General features: G+C 44.8%; 1 protein-coding gene across 3 annotated transcripts in view; it reads right to left on the reverse strand.

Moving 5' to 3' along the window:
• igsf11 (immunoglobulin superfamily member 11) overlaps positions 1-24308 on the reverse strand; it is a 107185-nt gene that overhangs the window by 7034 nt on the left and 75843 nt on the right. For all 3 annotated transcript variants that reach the window (XM_010870784.3, XM_010870793.3, XM_029120139.2), the window contains exons 3-7: positions 12288-12451; positions 4457-4664; positions 3926-4081; positions 2497-2619; positions 236-383 (exon numbers count right to left, since the gene is read on the reverse strand). In XM_010870784.3, the coding sequence (XP_010869086.2) occupies positions 236-383; positions 2497-2619; positions 3926-4081; positions 4457-4664; positions 12288-12451 (799 nt within the window). The remainder of the gene's footprint in view (positions 1-235; positions 384-2496; positions 2620-3925; positions 4082-4456; positions 4665-12287; positions 12452-24308) is intronic.

Consider the following 24308-nt stretch of genomic DNA (forward strand, 5'->3'; position numbering starts at 1 on the left):
AAACTCACAGCGTTTGAAATGACAAATTAGGGTGTGACGAAGAAAAGTTGAAGAGACCGTTATGTTATGAACACCTGACAAATGGATGAAACTTACTTCAAAAGGGTAACTGTCAAGGCTACACAGTACATCCCAGCTCTAGACAACATGCTCTAAGTAGCAATTTAGAAGTACTTCACCAGAACCGCCATGGCATGCTCTAATGTTCAGAGAGAGAAGCAAATGGAGTAGCCACCTGATCTCGTTGGGTATCTCCTCCTCTTCGTATTTATTCTTGTTCTTCCAGTAGAACAGGGTCACCACCACCAGCAGGGAGCAGATGATGACAGCCAGGACACCTGTGGCGATCGTTCCCGCTATGAGGCCCACACTCTGAGGCTGGGCTGGGGAACGAGGGGGAGACAGAGCGAGGTGTGTTCAGTAGGCCCGAAAAAACAGAATAAAATGGACTCAAACAGGGGCAAACCATCTGGACTTCTGCGAAATAAGAAACGCAAGTTTCTTTGATGCAAGGGCTTAGCTACGCCGAGACTTCGCGAACAGGATGCAGATAACAAACGGCAGGTCACACTGCCACGGCGACGACGGCTTTCAAAACTGTCGGCCGCTAAACTCTGGCACTAAAATGCGTTCATCCGCGGCATGAGGCCATTCTACTTAAGCAAGAGTAATGACATGAATAAAACATTACAGATATTTGGTTGAATGCCAACAACATGCCCCGAGGTTCTCCAGGAACTGTGATGTATTCCCTCATTCCCCATAGGTAAACAATTTAAAGCTAGGGAGGGAGGGAGGTTTGTGAAGGAGGCAGGCACAGAAATAGCTGTGTGTATACAAGGTGTTTGGTCTTAGTTAACTACACAGTGCAGCCTTACTCTATTTGACCAGGCAGCCATGTGGTCTGTGTCAACAAAGATACTCATATTTCTATAACAAAATAGATTTGACATATTCACTGATGCAGTTCTGTCAGGTTTCGAAATTAAATTTGGGGAAATATTTAAAGTAACTGCCCGGTGAAAATCTCTTAAAAATGTCAAAGTATTCTGTTCAATGCTACTCAGATGACGCTTGTGTGTCGTCCTATAATTGTATTGACCAAAAGATGAACTGGAGACAAACACTTTAACAACCCTACTTTAAACTTCTCAAAACAGATAACATCTTCCTAGTTCAGGGAATGCACCTTAGGAGGGTGTGTTGGCCAATTAGCCGTCTCCTTTTGTTGGTATTGTTGGCCGGTGTGGACCCAGACTGGTTGTTGGTGTACGCACACATTATTCAAACACATGAAAGTTGCTTTTTAATATACTTAATGTTTTTTAATGCTTAAGTAATGACTTGTTGCTGCCTATCTTGGAAGACATTTTTAATCTCAATGAGCCTTTCCTGGGAAAAAAAAGGGTACAAAATATTTGAGAAAGAAGTTAATAAAAAACTATTTCAGTCATGTTGTACATTATCATTCATGTTTCATTGTAATTCAAAGACTGGGAAGTGACTATAAAGGGGAATGACAACGAGTATGTAAAAAAGTTCCTAAATTCCCCAAATGTGCAATAAAGTCTATGAGCCATCTATGGAGATGTTAGAAAAGCCCAACTTTAAAACCCACAACTGATATTTATGCATAAATGTACAGTTAAACCCAAAAGTATTCATCCCCATGCCAAATTTTGAGCCATAGTGAATTTTTATTTGACCAATAGGTCTCTTCTGGCTGGAAATGACAAACAAGTGATAAAACACGGTAAGACATTGTGCTGGAGATACAAATGAATAACCTAACAAGCCTTATTAACTTCTTCAAATTCTAGCTATTGGTCATTCCCCTTTAACGGTTTCAGTGGAATTTATTTCAATATATGACTTAATTACCATTGACCATATCCACAGTCCAGTCCATTGTGGCGACTGTGTTGTCCTTAGCTGCCCTGCGTCAACGGCGACGCAGGGCAGTTTGATCATAAACACTGCAACATAAGCTGGGAGCATGGCGCTCTCGTCATTCCGACTGGAACAGATGGCTGAGTGGCGATAAAGTCTTTATAGGATCAAGCTCCTGATTTAACAGTGCCGCCCTACCCTTCTCCAGCCCCCCCCCCCCCCCCAGCCCCCCCCCCCACAGACTCTGTCAGAGGCACCGCATCAACAGTCGCTGCTGACAACCAGTGACATGCCATTTACTCAGTGACAACAGCAGTCACAAACCCCGACCGAGCCACTCACTAAAACTGTCATTGATGTCAACGGCTGTCTCTTCAAAAGCAGCTGGTCTGGTGATGGCATGGCAACTTAAGGGGATGGGGTGAGGCAGAGCTGGGCGTGGGGCGGAGTTGGGTTTTGGGTGGGGCTGTGGGAGGGGCGGAGCTTTGGGGAGGGGCAGAGCTGAGGGATGGGCAGTGGTGTTTTCCCAGAGTGAAGTCATTCTGTTCTGAAAGCTGAAGTCATCACGCGCACGAAGCTGTGCTCGTGTATTGGTCAGATACTTACGGGCCACAATCTGCAAGTTGAGTAGACAGGTGCTCTTGCCGATGGCGTTGGAGGCGGTACATTGGTACAGGCCAGAGGTAGCGGTGCTGATGTTCCTCAGTGTTACCGTCCCCTGCATCTTGTCTGAGGTTCAAACAAAAATCAAGCCAGCCTGGGGTTAGAACATGACTGCGGGTACACATCATCATGGAAAACACACGGACGTGTCTGATTAAAATGTCTCAAGATTCAATAGAGTTTGCAAAAAATTCCTTTTGACTGATGAATAATTGAACCGTTTGCTTGTATCGCTTTCCAAAACATTCATACATTACTAACATAATTGCAGTAGCCAAAAAAATTTATCATCATTAGGCATTCGAAATAATTGCGGATCACAGGCTATTTAGCATTATGCTGATATTATGCAGATATGTTACTTCAAGTAACAGCATAAATCAACTTGCTTCAGGACATAGTACAGTAACTGGGACCAGTGCCAACAACCCAACCGAGGAAAGCACATCTTTTATTTCTTTTTTTTTGTCATTTAGCAGGCACTCTCATCCAGAGAGACTTACAGTAGCAGTTAAGGTTAAGTGCCTCGCTCTTTTTTTTTTACCTTGTTGGCACAGAGTTTAGAACCTGTGACCTCTTGGTAACTGGCCTGACACACTTGGCTGCTAAGACGACTGCCCACCCAAATCACAAATGACTGGTAATCACTTCCGACAGCTGGTGTGCATGTTGTAAGTAACAGAACACCATGCTGGTGTAAATCCACGGCCTGTACTATCTCCAAACACTTTAGTAACTTATGTAGAGTTATGCTTTGATAAAACACTACTGCCTTTAAGAAAAGGCTACATTTGGGTCTTGAAGCCATACCCACACGTGGTCAATCCAGATTACTGGCCTGGATTCGACCACTACCCTGTCCCCTGCAACGTGGCTGTTTTATAGACACTAACCAAAGTGGCAGTGACGGCGCCGCTCACGTCTTCTTTGTAAAAACAGCACAGGACGTCAGGAAGAGGAGCAGTGATTGGTCGATTGTGTGTGTGTGGGGGGGGGGGCTAGCCTTGTGTTGAAGTGATCAGTAGTGTAATACAGTGATGAGGTCACAGCTGGAGAGAAACAGGAGAGGCCACTTCACACACACACACACACACACACACAAATGAACCCGACCCGTACGTAAAATAAGACGTATCAGTCGGAGTGCTGATGTAGGATCCAATGACAGGAACTGGTGGCCTGCTGATCCTAAATCAGAATTCCTCCTCAGAGATGGATTGTGGACCAGGGTGCCAGGTGACATCCTGAGGGGCAAAGCTGGGGTCGGGGGGGATTTGGGGGGGCGAAGCCACTATGACGTTAACGAAGACACTCGTTGATTTACCGGCAAAGGTGGGGCAAAGGGGCACGCCCACAGCCAGGGGTGTAATACCTTGCATGGCGGTGTGTGGCAGCCGGGGTAGGGACTCCAGCTTCTCCCAGTCGTAGATGGGCGTGGGGATGCCCTCCTCGCTGCTGCATAGCAGCATGATGTCGGCGCCCACGTCCAGCGTGCCCTGAATACGACACGCTGGTATTGAGGGGGGCACTGGGCCGACCAAAGGGGGAGACAGGGGGCGTAGTTAGTACCTTGTTGTATTTACTGTATAGCCAACTCATCCAATTAACTTTAATCACACATCCATTACCAGTATATTACCCTTTTCCATTTACTGTATATAACATGCATCTATTTACTATATAAAACAATCACCCATTTACAGTAAATAAAACTCATCCATTTACTGAATATAACACATCCATTTACTGAATATAACACTTATCGATTTACTGAATATAACACTTGTCCATTTACTGTAAATCCCACTCATCCTGGTCCATGGCCAGGTCAGAGCTACCAGGCTCTAAATCCAAAATACACATGCAACTCCTTCAAGTAGCTCTGGTGCACAGAGTGTTTTACCCAGCACGGTGAGGCCGATCACCCCGATGTTGCGCCCCCCTCTGTCAGGCAGATTGTTGACCAGGCACTGGTAGGTCCCCGTGTCTGACAGCTGGGTGTTGTTGATGAAGATAGAGGCACGTGTGCTGGGCATGGTGTCCACAAAGCCCACCCGGCCATTCAGGTGGTTGGCTAGACTAAACACCTGGCCACCTTGGTAGATGATCACCTGTGGAGAAGAGCAGAAAGGCAGTGGATGATTCACCGACATCAATCTGACCTGGCAAAGACGGCCCTGGTCAAGATCTTTCCACAATGTGCATATGACCCCTTCTACTCTGGTGAATCAGCGGACCTATGTTACCACTCCTGATTATGTTTAGGTCCTATAGAACCAACTGGGTAAGAAGAGCATGGCGCTTGTAATAGCAGGTGTTGTGTGTTCGATTCCCAGGCAGGGCCTTATATGAAAGCGACGGCACATTTTTGGAAATGTTTTGTTTCGAAATCGTTTTTCATCACAATCTGGTATACATCATGTTAAATGTTTCTAATGAAATGTGTAATAAAGGCTATCCCAGTTCATTCTAGTTGCATTAACTTACTCACCTAAAGTGAAACCAATGATGAAAAAGGCCATTCACACTGGGACATCATGGATGTAGGCTACAGTTGCCTGAAAGAGGACTTACCATCTTTCAAATGTCCTCTATTGTTTGCAGATTTTGGCTGTTTTCACCTGTCTCTGTAGGGCACTGATATATGAAACTTCCACTGTTTTCAGGTGTTACAGAACCTGTTTTTTGTTACAGGTTTTGTTGTCCAGAACACCAAGTGCGACTAAAGCAGAACCGATGGGATAAGTTGCCTCAATGTTGAGTACAGAGCCTGCATTTCAAACCTGTTTCATGTTCTAAAAGAGCATTTGACCTGGGCTGCTGATTGTCTCTACTCAACACCTACTCAACACCCTAAACCCACAATCGTACCTTAACATTAGCTTTACAGTAAAAATGTACAATGTAAATTATTGTTGAGGGACTTACATTTCCCCTGGTACACACACAGATAATCAACCAGTAGTGTTTAATTCAGTGCATTCAAATGGAATGCATTATCTCATAGTTATAAACAGTACAACACCAAAGCGAGGAGACAAACAGCCAAGGCATGGGTGAGAAATTGCTGAGTGCAGTGGCAACATACTGTCACAAGAGGGCGACATAGTACTGCTGCAGAACTTGACACCGGAGAGGACTGGGAATGGTCTAGAGGTGCAGATTTGAATTGAATTCAAGATTGGCCTTTCATTAAAAGGCACAATTTCTCTATAGAAGTGTGCACAAAATGGACAAAAAACACAATTTAACTGAAAACCAGCTCTTCCAAGCTGTCTGTTCGAAAGCTGGAGTTGGTTAAAAGCTTCGAACCCTGACTGAACCTCCCGTACACAGAGACCTTTTAAATATAAAACAACACCTAAACCTTCAGCATGGCACACTGGAACATACAGCAGGAACCAGGCAGTTGTCTGTGAGAGCCTCCACTGAACTGTGCAGTTCAAAGGGCTACTGTAGGCAGCCACAGAACCAGCTCCCCTGCCCCCAACTCTCCCTCCCTCCATCGCTCATTCACTCCCTCCCTCCCTCCATCTCTCCTTCCCTCACTCCCTCCAGCTCCCCATCTCTCCCTCCCTCCATTCCTCCCTCCCTCACTCCCTGCTGCTAAACTGCATGTAAATTGCGGCAATTTCCTGAGAGCTGTACTCTTTGTACTTATGTGCAGATGAATAGGCAGTCCGTCAGCTGTGATAAGAACTAAACGCACTGCAACAGCCACAGAGCATCCGTGTGTGTTTGTGTTTGTGTATGTGTTGGTTAGGACTATGAAGATGCTAGCCTCTACCGCCATAAGATGACCATCCATAATGATCAACATGCTATGGGAGAGTGAAACACTCTATAATGCGTGTGTGTTAGTGCATCTTTGTGTGTGATCACCTCTCACTGTTGTATGCCTTCACAGACGGCCACGGGTGTGGGTGGGACTGGGTGACCCCCCCCACATCCACTGCTATATTCCACCCGCCACCTCACCTGCTCTATTCTAACACCTGTTCCATCACTTCTATCAGCCACGACAGAGGTCTTCCATGGACCGCAACAAACAGGACAGAGGTCTTCCACAGACCGCAACGAACAGGACAGAGGTCTTCCACGGACCGCAACGAACAGGACAGAGGTCTTCCACGGACCGCAACGAACAGGACAGAGGTCTTCCACGGACCGCAACGAACAGGACAGAGGTCTTCCATGGACCGCAACGTACAGGACAGAGGTCTTCCATGGACCGCAACGAACAGGACAGAGGTCATCCACGGACCGCAACGAACAGGACAGAGGTCTTCCATGGACCGCAACGAACAGGACAGAGGTCTTCCACGGACCGCAACGAACAGGACAGAGGTCTTCCACGGACCGCAACGAACAGGACAGAGGTCTTCCATGGACCGCAACGAACAGCCAAAACAACTAGCAAAACGTTAACAGCCGGTGTTCCTTATTGAACAGGTTAGAATACTGTCTATTAATAAACAGACTCAACTCTGCTCTGGAGCTCTGGAGCAGGAACTACAAATTCAAAGTCAGAGAATCAGGACACGGCTTCAGCACACAGTGTCAGGACACAGCGTCGGGACACAACGTCGGGACACAACATCGGCATACAGTGTCGGCACACAGCGTCGGGACACAGCGTCGGGACACAGCGTCGGGACACAGCGTCGGGACACAACATCGGCACACAGCGTCGGGACACAGCGTCGGGACACAACATCGGCACACAGTGTCGGGACACAGCGTCGGGACACAGCGTCAGGACACAACATCGGCACACAGCGTCGGGATATTTATCATATCACATATGATAAATAGTTTAAATGACTGGACAGTTAGATTTTCAAGTTCCTACTCAGTGTAATGCATACTGCAGAATTAATTGTATGAGATCACACCAGTGAACAGGCTATTACTGGAACCATAATTATTTATGTCAGCCATTTCCCACAGAGTTACCTTGCTAGGGCTGTGTGTTCCATCACAGCGAACGTCTCAGACAGCCCACCAGCCAACATGGAGAAATGCTACATGGGAAACAATTTCAAAGGTTCTCCCTATTTCAACCATTGCAACTTCCCTCCATCACATAATCTGGTCTATGACAACAGATCATATTTCAAGTCAATCACAACAGATCATATTTCAGTATAGGTCTTCGGAATTACATTATCCAAAGATGCTAAAATTACTCCTATTACTACTGATTGTCTACTAAAGACAATCACATCTTTTTTTTAATATCAAATTAACATTTATTTTGAATTAAAAACACCAAATAGTTGGAGTTAAAGTTGGAGTTAGGTGGTAATTACTGCATTCCTTGCTACTACCTGCTACTGTACATCTACTATCTGTCTACCATCTACTATCGATCAGCCATCTATCTACTACCTTACTGCCATCTATCTACTACCTGTCTACTATCTGTCTACTGTCTCTCTATAACCTGTCAACTATCTGTCTACTACCTGTCTACTGTCTGTCTATAACCTGTCTACTATCTGTCTACTGTCTGTCTATAACCTGTCAACTATCTGTCTACTGTCTATCTACTAACTGTCTACTGTCTATTTATTACCTGTCAACTACCTGTCTACTCAGCCAATCAGCATATAGTATTCAAAGAACCCGATTTATAGTACAAAGTGCCTAACTGCACTATACAGTCCTGTAGCTCTGATGGAGTGCGGTCAGGCTAGCCAATAGCTGACTGTGTCTCGCTAAAAGCCTGAAGTGGCAAGTGCACACACACACACACACACAAACACAAACACGCACACATCACATCTGTATAACACTGAGACTACATCGCAAAATGAATGTGTTGGAATAACTCCTTCCTGCCAGAACCATGAAGATACAATGTTTTGAGCCTGGCCATTCTGGGGCGAAGGGTGTTCACACAGCCGTGAAGGAGGTTAAGACAGCAATTGTTAGCAATTCACTCTGTTAGATTGTCAAAACTACCTTTCTCTGTGTGTTTGAGTGTGTGTGTCTGTGTGTTTGTCTTAAAATATATAACTGTACAGAGCAACTGTGTTTATAACTGCAATATACAGCTCTGGGAAAATATTAAGAGACCACTGCAACTTTTTCTTTCCTTTCCAAAAAAGTTGAAGAGGAAAGTTTCGAGTGAGGAACAGAAGCGTTTAATTTGCAGTGGTCTCCTAATCTTTTGGAAAGAACAGAAAAAGGTGCAGTGGTGTCTTAATTGTTTCCGGAGCTGTATGTTCAAGATGTATGTGTATCCATGCAGTTTGTAATTTAGCTAGTTCAGTGGCACGTTTTTATCGTGTTTATTTCTCTGTTTAGATTTCTCATTGTGTTTTTGTTTTCCCATGCATGTATAGACTTGCATGATTGGTTATGTGTGTGTGGGGCGGGCTGTTTCTGCATGTGTGTGTGTGTGCGTGTATGTGTGTGTGTGTGTGTGTGCGTGTTTGGTGAGAACAGCTGCTCTGAGAAGCCTGTCGTAGACGTGGGTTAATTAGTGCAGAACGTCATTGCATTATGTGGATGAGGTTAAAAGTGTCCAGGGCAGGTGAGGTTGTGGCGCCTACAGCTGCAGATGAGAGGAAATCAGACGGAACCAAAGAGCCAGGAGAAACCCGCATGCTAGGTTTGATGGTTGCACAACACATCAGCGACCTTCGGTTGTCACAGCAACTGCCTCTTGCATCCGGATCTGGCATTCCAGCTACAGATAAAGTCTGCCCTGTCTTCATACAGAGGATAGATCTTAGTTAGACCATGGTGTTGTTACAGAAAATAGCCCTGCACCGAAGGACGTTCAAAATCATTATGTGAATATGCTTTTAAGTTAACCATTTTGGTCACGATTTTAATTAGGGTGAGCTTATAAACGCTTCGTAATGTCTTTTTAATGACTTCACGAACATTTAATGTGGGACCGTGATGGGAAATAAAAAAAAAAAACGTCAGACTTCAACAAAAGACAATCAAATCCCGAGAAAATACATGCAACCGTAAACATTATCTGTAAGTGCAGAATAATTTTCCTGGTGTGAGAAATTGCATCTGGTGAACTAAGGTGAACAAAGCAGTACGCACTGTATGTATGCCACACACCAAATACTACCCAGAAGGCCATGTGTGTGTCACATTTAAGGAACTGGAAAGCATGGGATGGTGGTATGTGGAAATGGAGTGGGTGTGATGTGGTTTATATATATGGAGGCATGTGATGTGGTTTATGTATATGGAGGGAAGTGATGTGGTTTATATGTATGGAGGGGTGTGATGTGGTTTATGTATATGCAGGGGTGTGATGTGGTTTATATGTTTGGAGGGGTGTGATGTGGTTTATATGTTTGGAGGGGTGTGATGTGGTTTATGTATATGGAGGGGTGTGATGTGGTTTATATGCATGAAGGGGTGTGATGTGGTTTATATATATGGAGGGAGTGATGTGGTTTTATATATGGAGGGGTGTGATGTGGTTTATGTATCTGGAGGGAGTGATGTGGTTTATATACATGAACGGGTGTGATGATTTAAAAAAAAAAGCAAAATAGGCAAAACCATGTATTTGACTGGACAAACTATAACAAAAGCATATGAAAATTAAACGGCCTCGCCCACAGGTCGTCATGGATATAGGCTACATTTCAGATGCGATAAAGACTATAAGATGAGGCTAACATATTGGCTACCAGAATTAATTTTGAAATTATAATTATTCAGTGGATTGTGACATCTAACGAGTGTTAAGTATTGGTGATTGAAGGAATTTCCATTCCGACTTCACAGCAGCCTAAAGCTCTGTGATTCGCTTGCGCAAAAGGGATTCACTGATTGAATGAATCTTCTAGGAGTGATTCAGGACACCCAGTTCAAAAAGAACTAATCGTTCATGAATCGCACATCACTAGTAGGAATCTGACGTTAGTAGCTGACTTTCAGTAAGTAGTTCAAACAAAAGATATGTTATACATTACTTTACCTCTACCACTCTATACAATAAGACACATTTATAACCGTCACCAGTCTTCAATATCGCTGCATTGAATGACAGGTCACACTTTGTTAGCAAGCGGTTAGCTGACATTTGCTAGCTAGCTATAGGAACATCAACCAGTGATGCCAGCTGTTTGAATTCGAGTCAATGAGAGAAGCTTGTGTTGAAATGTACGTAGTGTTCCTTAGCTGGCAAGGTGACTGTGTTCGTGTCAACCGTCTGAAAGGCACTCAATGCACGTAGCTAACGTGAGGTTAATCCAACACATTTGTTCCATGTTGATAGGGTTCACATACAATAGCTGAATTTGCAGAGCTACAATAGCAAGCAAACTGATGGTGCAAACTAAAACAGTATTACAGCACTACTTTTGTTGGTCCCCTCAGGAATTGCTCCTGAGAAAATGTCATGTAATTGTGCCCTCTAAAGTTGATATCAGGTTTTGTGATGTGGTTTATAAATATGGAGGGATGTGATGTGGTTTATATGTATGGAAGGATGTGATGTGGTTTATATATATGGAGGGATGTGATGTGGTTTATATGTATGGAGGGATGTGATGTGGTTTATATGTATGGAAGGATGTGATGTGGTTTATATGTATGGAAGGATGTGATGTGGTTTATATGTATGGAAGGATGTGATGTGGTTTATATGTATGGAAGGGTGTGATGTGGTTTATATGTATGGAAGGGTGTGATGTGGTTTATGTGTATGGAAGGATGTGATGTGGTTTATATGTATGGAAGGATGTGATGTGGTTTATATGTATGGAAGGGTGTGATGTGGTTTATGTGTATGGAAGGATGTGATGTGGTTTATATGTATGGAAGGATGTGATGTGGTTTAAATGTATGGAGGGGTGTAATGTGGTTTATATGTATGAAGGGATGTGATGTGGTTTATATGTATGGAAGGATGTGATGTGGTTTATATGTATGGAGGGATGTGATGTGGTTTATATGTATGGGGGGATGTGATGTGGTTTACATGTATGGAAGGATGTGATGTGGTTTATATGTATGGAAGGGTGTGATGTGGTTTATATGTATGGAGGGATGTGATGTGGTTTATATGTATGGAGGGATGTGATGTGGTTTATATGTATGGAAGGGTGTGATGTGGTTTATGTGTATGGAAGGATGTGATGTGGTTTATATGTATGGAAGGATGTGATGTGGTTTATATGTATGGAAGGGTGTGATGTGGTTTATATGTATGGAGGGATGTGATGTGGTTTATATGTATGGAAGGATGTGATGTGGTTTATATGTATGGAGGGATGTGATGTGGTTTATATGTATGGAGGGATGTGGTTTATATGTATGGAGGGATGTGATGTGGTTTATATGTATGGAAGGGTGTGATGTGGTTTATGTGTATGGAGGGATGTGATGTGGTTTATATGTATGGAGGGATGTGATGTGGTTTATATGTATGGAAGGATGTGATGTGGTTTATATGTATGGCGGGATGTGATGTGGTTTATATGTATGGAAGGATGTGATGTGGTTTATATGTATGGAAGGATGTGATGTGGTTTAAATGTATGGAGGGGTGTAATGTGGTTTATATGTATGGAGGGATGTGATGTGGTTTATATGTATGGTAGGGTGTGATGTGGTTTATATGTATGGAGGGATGTAATGTGGTTTATGAATGTGATGTGCCCAGACTACATGTATTTTAATATGCCTGCCAGTCACATAGACGCTGACTTAATAATGTTCATTTAATAAGGGAACAGCAGGGTTACCTGTTCAGGCTGGTTGGCATTGGACAGTGGGATGACCATCCATATGATGTTGAGGTTGTTGAGGGCAGCGCTGGTGGAGAAGGAGCAGGGCAAGATGGCTGCCTGGCCGCGAGCTACCTGGATGCTGCTCTGTTTCACCGTAACATCCAATGCCCTCACACTCACTACGGAGAACAGCATACAGACAGAGACTCAGTGAGAAGCAAGTGGCGAAAACACACAATATTTAAAAACATGATATCAAATGACATATCCATGCAGTTGTGTCTACCAGTAAATCCTGGACTAAAAGTCACTGTTTTGCTAATTCTGTTTTCAGCAAAATGGATATGGAGTATAGCTCAAAAAGAAATGTCACATTTCATTAAATGAAACAAAGTCAAAGCAAACTTGACACCTGCAAAGCAAAAAAAAAGACAATCTAATATCAAAGCAAAACTAAATACAGGAAGATGACCGATAATGACCTGTTGTATATATCCATCCAGTAGAATCGGTTTGATAGAGTACATCTTATATTGATAAGGAGCTATCACCTCAAATTACCCAATCGGTCTCCTGTTTAGCTGTCATGACATTACTTAATGTAATACATGGGGTGGAAAAACATGCACACATATTCTATTCCTGGAGCCGGTAAACATGTTAAAGCCTAAACTAGGTTACGTCCTACCACAGAATCCTCTGTCTGGGTTCCGATCCGACTGGAAGTAATCTCATCTGAATATACTGAGGAACACAATGCTTGTAATGAACTTAGGCAAATTGGGCATGTTCTGAGTCCTAGTCCACCATGACACACCCTCATGATGCTGACTTAAATCAGTTCTACAGGTAGCAGCATGCACGTGTCGAGGTGCCATGTTTCTAATTTATCAGTGACAGATTGCTTGTTGCTCCTTCTGTGTCTAAAACAACTTCCTACCCGTTGGTTATCCTCGGGCGAGCACACTTCAGCCCGAAGCCCAAGCTCCAGCTGTGGCCATCTAACCAGCCAGTTAACTAGCGAGCAAGGTAAGCAACGCTAGGTCACCAGTCACACCGTCACATGGCCCCGTCTCATGGCCTGCTGGCTTACCCCTTCCTTTGAAGGACCTCTAACTGAACTAAAGGAAAGCAGCACTTTCTCACATGGAAGTTGACAAAGACGTTTGTAACTGATCCAAGATGGCCCACAAGCTGTCATTTCCAGTGAAAGGCTAGCGATCAGGGTTGCCAGTTTTCATTGACAGTGAACTGACCAAACACAAGCGGACTTCACTAAAAACTCACCCAAGTCTTGTTTTTACTATGCAACCCTATCCGTAAATCGACCCATCTGGTAACCCTGGACAGGCTATCTGGCTCCTCGCCTATCAAGTGATGTTAGCTAGCTGCTGTGGCTTCTTCTATGGTATAATGGAATTTTGGGAACAGGTAGGAGCTGCATGGGTTCATCAACTAAGCTGGAGCTTTATGAATTCAATGTGTGATTCAGAATAATCGATTATTTCAGCATTTGTTCTTTCAAGAAAATACCTGAGGCAAAATAAACTGGCTTTAAACCTTAGAACCCACCTCCCCCCCAAAAAAAACGATCAGGCATTTTAGTCAATTCTGTTTTCTTCTAAATACTTTATATGCAGTGATGCTTCAGAGCTTTTGAATAATTTCAGGCAGTGCTGCTCACAAGCCAAAATAGGTCCTGGTTTTCCATGTCATCCATCCATGTCGACTGTCATCCATGGGTAAACTACACTGTCCAATTTTGAATGATATGTTAAAAGTTTGTTGTGCTTAAAAATATATATGCATTTTTAAATGATCTAAACAGACTTCTGTTCTTAACACAGGCAACATAACATGGACGTGAATTTTGTTTCATACTTTGACAAGTTTATTCTATATCAAAACAGTGCAGCCCTCCTAATCCAGTTTTATACAGTGCAAATAAATGCAGTGCAAACAAAATCATGCCGGTCACGCGCGAAGAAAATGGAGCTCAAGGCAAAACAGAAGGACCAAACCCTTATCTCCACAAACCCCTCCAAGGCTGCAGCTTTCTGGATCCAACAGCTGGAGTCTCATTTTTAAAAACACTGGATTATGGGGAACAAGTGCTCAGGAGCCTTAGTCCACATGACTGCAGAATACCTTAAACACAGACCCTTCTGCCTGGCCAGATGTACGATTCAGCGGATGCAAAACATTGGTAAATTAAGTGCCATCTCGTTATCTTTCATCCAGAAGAAAACAGAGGTGGACTGGCATTTTGTCTGACGTGACGTGGCAGTGCTTTGCCGTTGCCAAGTGAAAAGGACTGTCAAATGGTTCGCTCGCCGAACTTGTGATTTGTGTTGGATAATGGACTGAAGTGCTTAGTGTTGTATCTTAAAGTGTAATGGGCTGAGGATGAGTCAGACATTGTTAGTGTGTAAGCATACGAGCCCGCCCCCACACCCATTCCCACACACCAGACCACCCCTCCCCCACACCCATTCCTCCACCGCCACACTCAGATATCAGGCCACAGGAAGTGAGTGCCACCTCACTGTTAACAGTTTATTCACAGTATGGTAATGCAAAAAACCCGCCCTCATCAGAAGTAGGTCACGCAAATTTGAACCCCTCCCACCCCCCCATGGAAAACAGACAACAACATGAATAATCAATGGATCTCACTTCACATGCTTTTTTGTTCAGTTTGACAACTTTTTGAGAAAGAGCTGCACCAGAAGCCCGGAGCCCGTAAAGGTACAGAATAAATGGATGAAGAAAAAGTGAGAGCCACACAAGTGCAATGTGCCGTCAGTAGGCATCAGTAGGCCTGGACACTACGTAGAACCCACTATTATTGACATAGCCAACAGCAGTTTTGAAATATGCTTTTTGCACCGAATAATCATTTTATCAGGTTGTCAATGTTTAGTGATTATTAGTAACATACTAGTTAACTAGCATGTAATTAAATAGCATTTATGAATTTCTTTCAGCTAGCAAAAAAATAATGCCTCTCTATTATCGACTGGAGAAGGCGCCCGGATGATCCATATTTCTATGTTGGCCTTTCTGCCACCAGATCGTCTCCGCCCAGAAAATATATCAGGGTCTACAGGACAGGGGGTTATGCTAATGAGGTAGATGCCCCAGCGTTTAGTTTACCACGGTCTCTTGCTCACTTTGTCTGCTAAACTCGTCCCATTACTTTATAACACACATCCTGTCCTACATTGTACCGCGGATGCGCCAGGGCCACAGCCTGTGGGGACGTGGGGTATATTTGGACCGTTCCCAGGGCCCGACTAACTACGATCCTTCCTCTCCTGGTGGCCAACTGTACTCTCAGCGTACCGGTCCATTCACTTGTGGGAGTGGGATCGGGACTGCCTCCGTGCTGTACGGGGAACTCTAATTGAAGGAGTAACCTCAGGCAGTCTGAGAAAAGCCTGCATGAAACAGCTTTCTCTCCTCAACCGGGAGCCGGGTGTCAAAAATTTCTGTTTATTAATGCATGGTAACCATACCTCAGAGAAGAGATCGCTCTCTTTCTCACTCTCGCTCACTCTCTGGTCTGTCTCTTCTTCCTCTCTCCGTCTCTCTATCTGGAAGTGTCTCAATGCCTCCTCTGTAGCCCCCGTGCCGAGGCGAGCGAGCCACCCTCTCACTCGTTTCTCTCTCGCTCTCTCTCCAAGCCAGCTCATTTGCATCACAGGCCTGTGCTTTTTATTCATGGGTTTCTTTTATTCATGTCTCTACTTTTATTTCGGTTTCAATCAGATGCCCTGACGCTCTGATCTGCCGTTTTGGCTGGTCAGGCCGAAGCACACGGCTGCCGTCTGATCACTTGGTGGCCCGGGGTTAAAAGACTCAGTCATCTGACCGCACCACCGCTTCTTCGATTTTATAGTAACAATTAAACAGTTATATTTCGGATGTATCTATGAACCATAGCCCCTTTTTGATTATCCGTATCTATGAAACATTTAATTAATGGTATCTATCGATGTTTGTCCCTCCAAAGAGGAGGGAGAGCAGTGAAAAGGAATCGTTGGTGTTCTGGGTTGATCTGCTGCCGCCAGGCCACACTGCTGTGGTGTGGATCCAACCTGCTGTTCCTTCAGCGCAGGGTCGGACCCAAATGAAGGCCTGGGAGTCTAAATCGCTGCCTTGCAGCTGGATCACGGCTCCCAGGTGGTCTGAGTGACACACCCTACGGTGTCTCTGGGGTTCCGGGGAAAGAAAAGTTGTCTCAGCGCCCCCTACGGGGGAACGCTGGGGTAGGTTGGACACCTGCAAGCAAATAATTGCGGCGGTTGCCCAGGGGCATTGTGACGACTACGACCTCTGCTGGTTCACCTCCCCCTGCAGCGGGCGGGCCCCGGCGGTCGACGTCACCGGCTTTCTGACACCACCGTCTCATCATGCATTTCACCTGTGTCTCGTTTAGTGCACCTGTTCATCATCACTGTTTCCCCCGGTATATATGTTCCCTCTGCTCCCCCTGTCTTTGTGTGTGATTGTGCTCTGCCACTGTGTTTATGTATGCGTCTATGTAAGACGCTCGTGCTGTATATTTTGTTCCAGTTCTATATAAAAACCTTCATCCGCCGCGCCTTCTCCGGTTCCTCCTTGCTTCCTCAACCTCCGCCGTGACAGGCATGTTTTCTACTCTGGTATGTATGGGGTTCTGTGCTGGGAAAATTAAACGTCCCATGATCTCCCAATGGGGAGAGGAGAAAAATAAATAAACTCACTGACCTAGTACTTTTCATCATTAAAAAAAATTCAAATACATGCAAGAAAACCTCAAATCATAACATGAACACATGATGGATGATGGGAGGCAGCCAAATGGCCTTTCTGAAAGTTGTACAGTACAATGGCTTTTACCAAAGGCAGCAGGAGGATGCAGACCCAAAACAGGCTGAGGTGAGAAAACTCCTCAGTGTGTAGATTGGGAGAGTCTTTTGTTTTCCAGCTCCACATTTACTGGTGTGTTGTCTTAGGAATCACTGTGATGCCCGCCCCCACTCCCCACCATTTGTGGGAGATGATGGTCCCTAGGAATCTGATTTTGCAGAGCTGACAGCTCAGCCCCCAGTCCCACGGTGTGGAGATGGGAGGCCTTTCCGGAGGTAACAACGATTAGTTGTCACTGCTCAATTCTCTGTTGTTGTTTTCGTCTGCCGCGCTACAGCCCGACTCACCCTCCGTGTCCCATGAAGACCTGAAGCCACTGATCCTGCTGTCCCTTGTCCAGTCATTCCCTGGGCCAATACAGGTTCATTTTCCAGGAACTGGGAGTGGCTGTCATTACTGGACAAAGAGTCACTCACAGACATAATCACATGAATAAACATCAATGCAATTTCACTCACTGAACGGACTAATTCATTCTTATCTGTTGTGTCTGGCTGTGTTGGATAGCTGTTTCTGTCTCCTCTGCCCTTTGTGGAACAGTTGGGCCACCCTCCAACACCATCTATCCATGATGAGTCTGCCATGGCATTTTCTGCATTATATTTGATTAAATATGCCTTTAATAAATGTTTTTGATTTACTTTTTCAAATATCAAATCTACACAAATTCACCTTTGAATATCATTGATACAGTATCTTTAACTATTTAATATGTAGTATCTATGAAAATGTTTTGTTTAAAGTATATATTAAAAATACTCGCTTTTCCAGTCCCTATAGATTTACATCAGCTTTATACAAACTAGGGGTCATCCGATTTGAAATTGGGGTCATGATAGAATCCACGGGGGAAATGTTTTGATTGGTTCACTGAACCAGGTTAATGTGAGAGCAACCTCTTGGCTTGGATCACTGAATCAAGAGTAACCTCAGGTAGCCGTCGTATTTTGCGGCAAACGTGTTTTATGCTACAAAATATTAGGAGAGGCCAGTCAGGGACTGTAGATTTGGGCTGTAAAGGGGCCAGTGAAAACACACACGTGACTTCCGCTTCCCACAGGGCCCCACAAAACAGAATTATTAACAAAGTTATTTTCTATAGAGACGATTATACCATCTTATTGCCTGATGAGCTGCCTAAATGTTTTCCCCGTGTGTAGGAAAATGGCTCCTATTTAAAACAAGTAAAGCATGCATCAGACCCACACACAGCAGAAAGAACAGGTTTATTAGGGCAGATTTGCGATACAGAAGCACTGCTCTAAATTGTGGAAATATTTCTTCATGTCAGCCCTCTTGAAAACCCACTAAACACCAAATCCAGAGGTATCCACTCTTTGACCCGAAAGGAGGATTGCATTGGGGGGCAATGAGCTCCTCCTCTGGTCAAGAGGACCATGCTGCCATATTCTAATGGACTGACCCTGGAAAAAAATAGCTCCCACATTTCTTTTATCTCAAGTTAAGGACTGATCACATAAGAACTGATCATGGAACAATGAGAATTGTATAAAGATACACATAGACACACACACACACACATACACAATATGGCAACACACTCACTACACACCACAACACTTTTGTACAGATTTGTAAAATAACATACATTTGGGCACATTGTTTTGTTTTTCACTTGCAGTATTGTAAAGGTTATATTCCTGTGTGCACCCCAAGTTTCTAATCTAATACTTCAATACACATTAAAGAGGCCTTGCCACAGACCTCAAAAGAACTACAGGAACCAGACCAAAGAATTCCCAAAGACTTTAAATGTCAGTCCACACACACACACACACACATATTCACAAACCCTCACACTTACACAAAGGGAGATTTGACCCAAGTTTTGTTGGGGCCCAAGGGCTTCACAGTGCGGTGCTTTCACAGAGAGAGCCTGTTCTGTTAGGGCCCCGTGAGGCCCCAGCGTATGAAACTCAGGTGGTAGGTCTGGGCCCAGCTGCTTCCTTGGCACCTTATGAACAACTCTGCTCAAAGCTCAGCCAAGATAAGGAGAAAAAAAGCTGAAATGGAACTCTAACTATGAAACACTCTTTGTGTCTTTGCTTGACTATTGAAGCCTGGCAAACACTTTTTGCTGGTCCCTTTTTTTTTGACCAGTGAATTCCGTATCACAGAATTCCACATTGTGCTACACAGTAGGAGAAATGCTTGACTAGAAAACAATAGAATGTTCCAGAAGCTTTTCAGAGGTTGTTTCTGAGGAGCATGTAGCTCTTTGGTGACATGCTCCTCAGAAACAGAACAGTGTAACTTTGAAGCCACCTGAGGGATTACATGAAGAGATACAAATGAATATTTCACACACAATCTAGGTGTGCCTACTGCGTCTGCACACACCCTCAGCTGGCGCCACACAACAGGGGCCTACTGCGTCTGCACACACCCTCAGCTGGCGCCACATAACAGGGGCCTAGCCTAGTGTTTTCGGCCTGCCCTGCCATGCACAACGTCAATGCCGATTGGCTGGGGAATTCAGTCAGTCACGGCATGGTAACAGATGTCTGACAGAACTTTTCATGACCGTCCCTGCCTAATCCAGCTGTTCTCCTTCCCCCACTACACCCAGCCCAATGAGAGAGAGGTAAAACCCTCTCCTCTCTCCCTATTAACCCCTTCATCAGTCCCAACTCACGTAACAAACAGCCAACACCTCACCAGCCCAGGAGGTGCTTGTCTAGACCGCTCTATGCAGCAGCATGCTCCAAGCTAAGGCTAATACTTCTACATTCCCTGTTACCTCATAGTACTACTCTACTGCTACTGAAAATTAACTGTTACCTCATCGTACTAATGTACTGCTAGTGTAAATTAATTGTTACCTCATAGTACAACTGTACTGCTACTGTAAATAAACTGTAACCTCATAGTACTACTGTACTGCTACTGTAAATAAACGGTAACCTCATAGTACTACTGTACTGCTACTGTAAATTAACTGTTACCACATAGGACTACTGTACTGCTACTGTAAATTAACTGTTACGTCATAGAACTACTGTACTGCTACTGTAAAAAAAAAAATACCGCATAGGACTACTAGTTTTCACGCAGGTCAAAAGTGACAGGGAGTGGCTAGCCCCCACAGGACATCACTCTCCACATAGGTCAAAGGTGACAGGAAGTGGTTGGTGTGGTGCCAGCATCCATACACATGATGGCACTGACGTATCACTGCAGGTAAATCCATCCAGCGTAGCAGTCCATCATGTCCCATTTCCATGACAGCAGGGGTTTTAACGAGAGATGTTGCACAAACTGGGCCAGGTGGAACAGAACAGACAGCTCTCTTGGGTGACGCCGTCCTGCCCTGCACCGCGGCCCTGGACCTTCTCAGCCCTCCGCTGCGGCGTGTGGAGGGGGACGGTGAGCGAGCAGAAAGTTAAAGTAGGCCAGGGCCCCTCGTGCCGGGATTAAACCGCAGCTGTAGCGAGAAGACGGCTAAAGCAGCAGACAGATGGCCCGTGCTCCCGCACATGCAGACCGGTCAGAGAGACTCCAGCTTTACACACACGGCAGCACTGCCACTGACACAGGGGGCTTCAGTCTGAATACACTGGTACTACTGCCTCGTCTGCGTTGCCTTTTTGCAGTGTTACATGGGACGGGTTTGAACTGGGGCCAGAGAACGCCACAGGACCTCATGATGACAGGGACCACAGGAAGATCATATCGTCACGATACTCTGGTCCCGATATAACACGTGGTGCTATTCTCACCAGTCAAAATGCGTTGAAATACAGATTTTTCTTTGATCATGTGATGCTTCAAACATAATGATATAGTTATGCTTCAGCTTCGCCTGCGGAAGACCACCTTAATGTCACTAGCCTATCAGCTAGCACTGCGATCAGAAGAGCTTTCACATAATCTGTGACCAACAAAAGTAGCTCTGTGTTTGCCTCCAAGAGCTTGTCAGTATAGGGATTCCCTTATTCTTCCTGCTGAGATTGTATTCCTGCAGGTCAGGGGATGCTGCCATCGGCCACTGCCAGTCTGTCTGTCTGCAGGTAAATCCTCAGTCCCTTTAAAAGTTCAGCCTGTCTGTCTGCCTGTAGTGGTCCCTTCTTACAGAGCTGTCTGTCTGCCTGTAGTGGTCGCACCTTACAGAGCTGTCTGTCTGCCTCTAGTGGTCCCACCTTACAGAGCTGTCTGTCTGCCCGCACTGGTCGCACCTTACAGAGCTGTCTGTCTGCCTCTAGTGGTCCCACCTTACAGAGCTGTCTGTCTGCCCGTGCTGGTCCCATCTGTCTGTCTGGTGAACATTAATAGTCTAGATTGTTTTTCTGTTTATCGCAGTAGCACCTTCACCTTTAGCTTGACGTTTTCTCCGTTTCACTTCCCAGCTAAACCTGCAGTGATCTGGCTACTATGTGTAAGATACAAAACACAAAAATAACTGGCCAAGCCAAGAGGGACTGGAGCTCCACAGGCTCTGTCCAAAGGGACATGGCTTGTTTCAAAGAGCCTCTGACTCCAGTGGATCTCTGAAGAGGCTGGAAACGTAAGGAGGAAAATGCCTGTCCTGAAAGTTGAAGCAACCCCCTCCCCCCACAGAGAAAGATCCATTGCTCCGAGTGACAGAGAAACTGACAGCAAGGGTGGAAAAGAGGCTGAGAGTGTTCTTTACATGCTGTAATCGGACGGGAGTGTCAACCAGAAAAGAGTTGACAGACAGCAAAGTGCACAGGGACTGTGGCCTGGACAGACAAGGGCACCGCCATCAGCCAAAGCGTCTGACATTGGTCACTACCGCTCCAACCCAGGCAGTCATCAACATTCAACCCCAGAAATGTAATCCCAGGCCCTGTTCAGATAATATGTCAATCCCTTAATTTTTCCCATTGAGGTTATAAGCACTCAGGTAATTTGGCATTGCATCATACACAACAGAAATATAATAAATATATCAGATCAGTCTTTGTATGGAAGGCAGCACGGAGAGTAGCTGACAGTTCTCATTGACTGCTGTCTAGTCACAAGGAGAGTTGGCATGGGCATAGGGACACATGACGCAACAACTTTGACCTTTGCCCACAGCAGGTCAAATGTACAGAGGACAAAGGTCACAAGGCCATATAGACAACTGGTCTGAACACAGCAAAAAAACTGGACACAGCTAAAATATTGATTAACTGGAAAGATAATTCAATAATCTAATTTAGATTTTGTGCTATGCTGTTATTCTACCATCCATCCGTGGATGTGATCCGGTGACGTTTTGATTAAATCTTGTCAAAAATAAACTCCCCAAAATAGTAAGTAGGATATGGGAAGTGACTCAGATGTTCTAATGTAGGCATCACAGTAGCCAGACAGAAAGATCCCTTTGACTCCAGAGGATGTCAAATTCTTCGAATTCTACAAGGTGTCACAAACATTCCACGATGATGTAAGTCCGTACATGATGACAGGACAGTTGCTGCAGATGGCACAGTGGCACGTTCCAGCTGTGAACAGTTTCATCTCATCCCATTGGGTTGATGTCTGGGTACAGTGCAGGCCATTAAACTGAACCGTGAGTCGTTGGACGAAACTATGAGTCGTTGGACGAGGCCGTGAGTCGTTGGACGAGGCCGTGAGTCGTTGCACGAGACCTTGTCTTTCCACCCTTCAGTTGTGTCCAGTGTTGTTGCTCACCGGCTCCACTGAAGTAGCTTCTTCTGGGTTTTTGCAGATAGGAGTCCACCCTGTTGTTGTTATCTGATGCAGCAGCCGTTTTCACTAGGACTGCCGCAGGCAGGAAGGTCTTGAGTTTGTCAAAAGGCAGTTTCTGAGATACTTGAACCAGAGTGCCTGGCAAGCAACAGTGATCATAGCACGCTTGAAGTTAAGGTCACTTGATTTGCCCATTCAGCATTCAATGGAACCATAACTGAATGCCTTGTTGCCTGTCTGCATGCCTTGTATAGCAAACCACCGCCTTGTCACTCAGTGTATCTAAAAGTGATCCATTTAATTGGCCACTGAGTGTATATTATGGGCAATGAAAATGGTCACTACATTTATTTTTTTCACAATCAGCAGGCGCTGTCATCCAGAGCGACTGACAGTGGCAATTGCTGTTCAGTGTCAGAACAACTAAGGACAGAACAACATGAGTTCTTGTCTTGCCAAAACAGGGATTCGATCCAGCAACATTACAGCCAGCCGTCAGAGCTCTAGTCTATCTGCCACCCTACACGATTAATGTCCATAGCGTTTTCATGTTACCACAGGGGCTGTGAGTGAGGCCTGGACTTCCCTCAGGTATTCTGTGTTGAACATGTGGAGGTTTGGAAGATTTTCTTCTGCAGGCCAAACGCTGCCTCAGCAAATGTCTCACGGAGTTGAAACGCTCTGTGAAATTTGCATTCTTTACCCCGTATTCAGAAGAAAGCAAGAAGAAACAAATCAACTAAAATAAGCTGAGTTGGCAAATTCAATGCACTACAATGGTTGTTTCTTGAAGTACACAGAATCTACTAGCACTTTATTTGGATGGCAATAGGTAAGACTGTTAGATTATAACCCCCAACTGAATGCAAAACAGACAAAACAAGCATATCCCATTAAATGCCACATAGAACATGGACTTACATTTTCCCTGGTGGGTACGTCATAAACCACTCAAGTTGTTGTCCCTGACTGTCCCATATATTCAGTATATTAGCCTACACTACTATAGTTAGATGGTGTAAAGGCCTAGTTTGGGTTCAATATCTTTTCAAATTATATTCAATTCGGGAATTAAAATGTATTTCTAATATCAAATCTGTTAAATGCATTCTGAAGGGAACTCGACTTGGATTTTGCTTTATCTATCGAAGTGACCAGAAACTCCCTTAAAACAAAAGAAACGCTCCTCGTAACCATGCTAGCTAATGAATGCGGCAGCCCCACAGTGGTTTCCTCTGCATAAACATGAGATTCAGTGCAGTGGGAGCTGTGTGGGGCATTTGTCAGTGGGTGACCTCTGCAGAATCTGCAACAGGCGTACAGTACGGGCTAGCAGGGCCCTATGCCAGGCACATCTGTTCTGAAGCTCGTGGCAAAGCCATACGGCGGCAAAGCACTCCTCCTCCACACCAGAGGAAGAGGAAAAGAAGGATAGAAACCTGA

This window comes from Esox lucius, chromosome 1, assembly GCF_011004845.1.
Source record: "Esox lucius isolate fEsoLuc1 chromosome 1, fEsoLuc1.pri, whole genome shotgun sequence".
Classification (NCBI taxonomy): Eukaryota; Metazoa; Chordata; class Actinopteri; order Esociformes; family Esocidae; genus Esox; species Esox lucius.